The sequence below is a fragment of the Nothoprocta perdicaria genome, unplaced genomic scaffold, assembly GCF_003342845.1.
Source record: "Nothoprocta perdicaria isolate Ctin4 unplaced genomic scaffold, notPer1 scaffold_509, whole genome shotgun sequence".
NCBI lineage: Eukaryota > Metazoa > Chordata > Aves > Tinamiformes > Tinamidae > Nothoprocta > Nothoprocta perdicaria.
The window spans coordinates 126,772-133,280 of record NW_020455765.1 but is presented as its reverse complement, the minus strand read 5'-3'; the positions used below and the strand labels follow the sequence as shown (position 1 = coordinate 133,280).

The window sequence follows — 6,509 nt, the reverse complement described above, 5'->3', positions numbered from 1 at the left end:
ACAGAGCAGGTTTGAGGAGCTCTGGAGAAGGAGACTCCACAGAGCAGATTTGAGGAGCTCCAGAGGAGACTCCACAGAGCAGGTTTGAGGAGCTCCAGAGGAGACTCCACAGAGCAGGTTTGAGGAGCTCCGGAGAAGGAGACTCCACAGCCTCCCTGGGCAGCCTCTTCCAGCCTCTATCACTGCCAAGAAAAATCTCCCTAAGCTTCCATGGAACTTTTGGTGCTGGAGTTTTGGTGCTCCTCCCTCCCGTCTCCCTTGATGACCCCCACGTTCCTCTCGTTCCAGGCGGACCCGGAGGAGAAGGAGGCCGACGGGGGCGCCGCGGAGGAAGGCCCGCCGCTGTCCTCCAGCCGCGCCAGCCTCGAGCCCAAGGAGGGCGCCGAGGAGCCCGCGGCCATCAGCTTCCTCGGGGCGCTCCGCATCCCCGTGAGTGGGCGGCGGGGGGCGCCTTCCCGGGGGGAGGCTCCCACGGGGAGGCCGCCCGCTTAGCGGAGGCCCCGTCCTCGGCGCCCATACCCAGGGCGTCGTGGAGTTCTCCCTGTGCCTGCTCTTCGCCAAGCTGGTGAGCTACACCTTCCTCTACTGGCTGCCCCTCTACATCGTCAACGTGGGTGAGGCCCGGGGACGTGGGGGGACGTGGGGGGACGTGGGGGGACGCGGGGGGACGTGGGGGGACGCCGCTCAGCCCCCCGCCGCCCCCCGCAGCCCACTTCGGCGCCAAGGAGGCCGGCGACCTGTCCACCCTCTTCGACGTCGGCGGCATCTTGGGTGCGTCGCTCTTCGCTTCGGGAAGGGGGGATTCTTCCCGGCGGGATGCCCGGGAAGCGGATAGCGGGGAGCTCAATGGACGGCTCTTCCGCAGGAGGCATCATCGCCGGCCTCGTCTCCGACTACACGGGCGGCCGGGCCACCACGTGCTGCGTCATGCTGGTCGTCGCCGCTCCCATGGTGGGTGGTGCCCCTTGCCGGTGTCTCCATGGGCTCGTGCTCTCCGCTGAGTCCCTTTTCCCTCTAAAATGAACCCAAATGATCCCATGTGGGGATGGGGGAAGAGCTGCGTCCCTCCTCCTCCATCCTTGTCCCTCCTCTTCCATCCTTGTCCCTCCTCCTCCATCCTTGTCCCTCCTCYTCCATCCTTRTCCCTCYTCCYYCATCCTTRTCCCTCCTCCTCCATCCTTRTCCCTCYTCCYYCATCCTTRTCCCTCCTCCTCCATCCTTRTCCCTCTTCCCTCATCCTTGTCCCTCCTCCTCCATCCTTGTCCCTCTTCCCTCATCCTTGTCCCTCCTCCTCCATCCTTGTCCCCCTTCCTCCATCCTTGTCCCTCCTCCTCCATCCACATCTCCTTTTCCTCCATGCCCGTCTCTCCTTCATTGCCATCCACATCCCTCTTCTTCCATCCACATCTCTTTTTGCCGCATCCCTGTGCTCCCCTTCCTTCATCCATCCCTTCCTCCTCTATCCGCATCCTACTTCCTCCTCCATCCATATCTCCCTTCCAGCTCTTCCTCTACAACTACATCGGCCAGAACGGCATCGGCACGTCCATAGGTGAGCACATCCCGGCTTCCCGGGGCATCTCCCCATCCCATTCCCAGCTTTTCCCTCCCCGCTCCGCCTCGCTTCCCGCCTCGGAGGCCGTAAGAGCCGAGGGGACACGACGGCGCGGCCGAGGTGACACCCGTCGCGCTGTCCCCACCAGCCATGCTCATCGTGTGCGGCGGGCTGGTCAACGGACCCTACGCCCTCATCACCACGGCCGTCTCAGCCGACTTGGTATGGAGCCACGGGAAAACCCGGGAATGCACCGGGAAAACCTGGGAATGCGCTGGGAAAGCCATTCCCGACGCTGCTTCCACTCCCTGCAGGGGACACATGAGAGCCTCCAAGGCAACGCCAAGGCGCTCTCCACCGTCACGGCCATCATCGACGGCACGGGCTCCGTGGGTGCGTGTGGCGGCGCCGGGGTGGCCACATTGTCCCCACCCAGGCCCCGTTGTCCCCACCCACGTTGTCCCCACCCAGGCGCCGCGCTGGGCCCCTTGCTGGCCGGCCTCATCTCGCCCACGGGCTGGAACAACGTCTTCTACATGCTCATCACGGCCGACGTGCTCGCGTGCCTGGTGGGTGCCCGCGTCCCCGCGCGCGGGCGGGACCTGGGATGGTGCCATTGGGATGACCCCGTTGGGATGGCACCATCTGGATGGTGCCATCAGGATGGCGCCATTGGACTGGCGCCTTTGGGAAGGCACCGTTGGGATGGCGCCATCCAGATGGTGCCGTTGGGATGATGCCATTGGGATAGCACCATCCAGACGGTGCCGTCGGGATGGCACTGTTGGGACGGCACCGTTGGGATGGTGTCACTAGAATGGCACTGTCGGGATGGCACCATCCAGATGGCACCGTTGGGATGGCACTGTTGGAATGGTGCCATCGGACTAGCTCCGTTGGGATGGTACTGTTGGGATGGCACCCTCCAGATGGTGCTGTTAGGATGGTGCCGTTGGGATGATGCCGTTGGGACGGCACCATTCGGATGGTGCCGTTGGGATGACACTGTTGGGATGGCACCTTTGGGATGGTGTCATTAGGATGGCACTGTCAGGATGGCGCCATCTAGATGGTGCCTTTGGGATGGCACTGTTGGAATGGCGCCATTGGACTAGCTCTGTTGGGATGGTGCCATCCAGACGGTGCTGTTAGGATGGTGCCGTTGGGATGATGCCGTTGGGACGGCACCATCCAGATGGTGCCGTCGGGATGACACTGTTGGGATGGCGCCTTTGGGATGGTGTCAGTAGGATGGCACTGTCGGGATGGCGCCATCCAGATGGTGCCTTTGGGATGGCACCATCCGGATGTCACCGTTGGGATGGCAATGTCGGGATGGTGCCATTGGGATGACGGGGCCAAGCTCTTCCCGGTGGTGGCCAGTGACAGGACAAGGGGCAATGGGTGCAAGCTGCAACCCGGGCAGCTCCATCTCCACGTGAGGAGGAACTTCCTTGGTGTGAGGGTGCCCAAGCCCTGGCACGGGCTGCCAGGGAGACTGTGGGCTCTCCTTCTCTGGAGATGATCCAAACCCACCTGGATGCAGCCTGTGCCACGTGGCCCTGCTGGAGCAGGAAGGTTGGACCAGACGATCTCCAGAGCTCCCTTCCACCCTCAACCCTTCCATACCGTGTCCCCCGCAGCTCCTGTCGCGCGTGGTGCTCAAGGAGCTCCGCGGCTGGTGCGGCTCCATGGCCAGGAAGCGCGGGTAGGTGGCGCGGGGACGCGGGATATGGGGTGCGGGCGCCGCGCGCGCCCCGTTCCCCACGGCGCTCTCCCCGTAGCTCGAGCGTGCAGCTCACCGAGGCGGCGCTGCCCGGCGCGTAGCCGCCCGTGAGTACGGCCGCCCCGCTCCGGCCTCCGGCGCCAGCCCCCCAACCCCGCCACGCCACGATTTTGGGGAAATCACGGGGCAAAACCAACGTTTTTGGGAAGCGAATGAGCAAAATGAGCACTTTTTGCCCAATCCGTTGATTAACGCTCCGGCGTTACGCGAGCTCAATCACCAGCCCCGCTCCAAGCTCCTCACAAACCACGCCGAGCCGCTCCCAATCGGCACCGCCAGCTGCCCATGCTTAAAACGGCACCGAGAGCACCAATGCGGCCGGAATCCCACCCGGAGCGCTGAGCTCCGGGATGCCCCCCTGGGTAGAGCTCGGTCCGTTACGTCTCCGTTGTGTTTGCAGGTAAAAAAGGCCGGTTTTGGGGCTTTCCGGGACGGTAAGTTGGGCCCTGGCTCCTCTCGCCGCGGCTGCTGGTGGCGGCTCTGGGAAGACGCTCCGGGATTCAGCGGTTCTCGCAGCTTGGGAAGCAAGCGGATCCCAGCGGGATTCCGGCTGGGATCGCCACCTCAGCCGCCCGCTCCTCTGCCCCCAGGTTCGCCCGGCTGTGACATTCCCGGCGCCAGGAGCCTCCGGGAGCGCCCGGCAGTGGAGGCCGGCACGGACGCGACCCCATCCCGCCGGGATCGGGACGGACGACGGGAGCGGCGGGGCCCTTTTTCCGGGCTCGTTCCCAGCCGCCGACCTTTTATATTTAATATTAAAAAAGGTTCTCGGATTCCCCGGAGTCCCCCCCCCTTTCCTTCGTTTGGCGCCTGCTAATTAGCTCTCCGTGACCCCCCCCCCCCCCGGCCAGATGTGCGGCCAGATGTGCGCCCGGCGGGGGGGACATTCCCGGGTTCCCTTTCCAGCGGTCCGAAGATTCCCGCCGGTGCCGAGGGCTGGTTTTAGCTCCGCTATCCGGCGCCTCCGAGGAGCCCAAGCCGGGACGCAAATGAGCCGAAACCAGCCAAAATGTCCATTTTTTCCCCCGTTTTCCCCTAAAACCGCTGTTGCAGCAAACCCCGACAGAGCCACCACGGCCCGCGCTCCGGCACCAGCCCAAATCCCAACATTTTGCCGCAGGAGGAGGGATTCCTCCTCGGTGAGAGGAAGATGAGGAAGACAGCGGGGGCAAACCCCAGTTTTTAAGCCCAAATCGTGCGAGTTTTGAGGCCTGCGGGAGCCCAAATCCCATTTTCCTTCTTTTTTTCCCCTTTCCATCTCCCACCCCGGCTTTTAAGGGATCAGTTTTTCCGGGCCAGATTCCTTCAGGCCGGGGCTGACTCACACTTTTTGGCACGGACCGAGGCTGCCGGCTCCGCTTTTCCACGGCGCTCCCAGAAAAACGGCGCTCCAAACGCCAAAAAACGATCCCTGCCGGCGCGGCCATTCCCAAGGTTCCTTCCCAGCCTTTTGCCTGCCTTTATTCCATAAAAAAAAAAAAAAGGGAGAAAATCCTTATTAGTACCTTCCCCATTGGGATTCGGGAGATGTTTTTTCTCCCCGTTTCCCGAGAAAAACCAGGTGCATCCCAGGCAATTCCCTGGCTTCGGAGGCCCTTTCCATGGCTGCGTCTCCCGGCGGGCTAATTAAGGCGGCAGCTAATTAAGGGGGTCGAGTTGCAGCGAGCTGCTCCGGCGCCGGCTTTGCAGGTGTTTAAGAGGGGCCGATCCGGAGCGGGGGGGATAGTTTTCCGCAGCGGAAAACACCGGCGATGCCATCCGGGCCAATTAGTGCTCCCCAAAAATATACGGTTCCCTTTCAGTTTTTGAAGCTACTCACGTTTTTTTTCCCTGGAAAAGCTCTGTTTTATTTTTTCCTGCAGTTTTTTAAGCCTGGCAGCTTCAGTTTATTCACCCTTGAGATCCCAAATATATGTGTGGGGATTTGCAGGGAAGGGCTTGGAAAAGGCGGGTGTTTATTTGAGCATCGAGAAAGGGCCAAAAATTCCCTAAAATAGGGGAGAAATAAGGAAAAAAATAATCAATATTGAGCTCTGAGATTTTCACCCTCTTTTTTGGGGGATATTGGCCCCGAATGAAGCTCCGTCCCGCTCCGGCGTGGCTGGATTTCCCTCCAGCTTCCCAATATCCGCTTGAATGGGGCTGGGATTCGGGAGCGACTCCGCGCCCAGCTGCCCCTTGGCTCCTATGGGAACAAAACGAAAGAAAGAAAACAAAGGAATCGGCGTGGAGGGATTTTTAGGGCGTTGAACTACTATTTTTAAGTCCCGAGCGGGATCGCAAAGCATCCAAAGAGGGGGAATTGCCCCCAAATTGGGCAATTTCCCCCAAATTGGGCAATTTCCCCCCAGAGGGGGAAAAAGCCGCCGGAGCCGGAGAATAAACGGAGCCTAAACCAGGGGCTTCTCAGAGGGTTTTCTTAGCCCTAAGCTTACCTGAAAAAGGAGGGATAACAAAGCAATCCTTGCGGATCCGCTCGGCTCGTGAAACTGCGCTGGATCCAGTTTCTCCTGCACCCAAGAGAAGGGAAGCTTCCGCATCCCGTGTTTTTATTCCCTAGCCGTTGTGCTCCATCCCATGGACTCCACGGGAGGCCCTGGCCTCCCTGGGTGTTTACCCCCTTTCCAGCGCTGCTGTGTCCCTCTCCACCTCCTGGGAAGGGCCGCAATTCCCACGGGAAATCCGGGGTATTCCCGGCGGACGCCGCCGCTAGCCGGGCCGGAGCGGCTTGGCGTACACGGGCTCGGCGACGTGGTAAAGGAGGACGAGGAAGAGGCTGCCGAGGAAGAGGAGGCCGAGGACGGCGAGGAGGACGTAGCGGCCGATGAAGAAGGTGTCCACGATCTGCGGGGAAAGGGGAATACGGGGGGGTTTGCTCCCAAAACGGGAGGAAATAACAGCAGGACGGAGCCAGGGAGAAGCACCCGGAAAGCCGCTCATCCGCAGGGATGTCGGTCGCCGCTCCGGAGGCTGCCGGTGGCACCCAAGGTGACGGGCGCCCCCGGGTGGCGGCAGGGGACGTCCCCAAGGGGGGGGCCCAGAGGGGCCCTGGGGACATCCTGGAGGCGGCTGCTGGGGACACCCCTGGGCACCACTGGGACACCCTGGGGTAATGTGTGTCCCCCCCAACATTAGGGACCCCCCAAAGTAACGTGTCCCCCCCAACAT

General features: G+C 62.0%; 2 protein-coding genes and 1 long non-coding RNA gene across 3 annotated transcripts in view; 1 reads left to right on the top strand and 2 right to left on the bottom strand.

Annotated features, from left to right (window-relative positions):
* SLC37A2 (solute carrier family 37 member 2) overlaps nucleotides 1-3,972 on the top strand; it is a 6,486-nt gene extending 2,514 nt beyond the window's left edge. The window contains exons 6-16 of the mRNA XM_026048037.1: nucleotides 289-429; nucleotides 524-614; nucleotides 709-771; nucleotides 866-951; nucleotides 1,504-1,552; nucleotides 1,704-1,777; nucleotides 1,870-1,948; nucleotides 2,027-2,124; nucleotides 3,199-3,263; nucleotides 3,742-3,775; nucleotides 3,932-3,972. Coding sequence (XP_025903822.1) covers nucleotides 289-429; nucleotides 524-614; nucleotides 709-771; nucleotides 866-951; nucleotides 1,504-1,552; nucleotides 1,704-1,777; nucleotides 1,870-1,948; nucleotides 2,027-2,124; nucleotides 3,199-3,263; nucleotides 3,742-3,745 — 750 coding nt within the window. The 3' untranslated portion in view covers nucleotides 3,746-3,775; nucleotides 3,932-3,972. The remainder of the gene's footprint in view (nucleotides 1-288; nucleotides 430-523; nucleotides 615-708; nucleotides 772-865; nucleotides 952-1,503; nucleotides 1,553-1,703; nucleotides 1,778-1,869; nucleotides 1,949-2,026; nucleotides 2,125-3,198; nucleotides 3,264-3,741; nucleotides 3,776-3,931) is intronic.
* Nucleotides 3,973-4,539: 567 nt separating this feature from the next.
* Nucleotides 4,540-5,959, bottom strand: LOC112954784. The gene is made up of 3 exons (XR_003250784.1): nucleotides 5,777-5,959; nucleotides 5,388-5,526; nucleotides 4,540-4,799 (listed from the first exon to the last, which is right to left on the bottom strand). It is a non-coding gene; the product is annotated as an uncharacterized LOC112954784 (long non-coding RNA).
* Nucleotides 5,960-5,976: 17 nt separating this feature from the next.
* TMEM218 (transmembrane protein 218) overlaps nucleotides 5,977-6,509 on the bottom strand; it is a 21,085-nt gene continuing 20,552 nt past the window's right edge. The window contains 2 exon segments of the mRNA XM_026048035.1: nucleotides 5,977-6,227; nucleotides 6,230-6,276. Of these exon segments, the coding sequence (XP_025903820.1) occupies nucleotides 6,051-6,227; nucleotides 6,230-6,276 (224 nt within the window). The 3' untranslated portion in view covers nucleotides 5,977-6,050.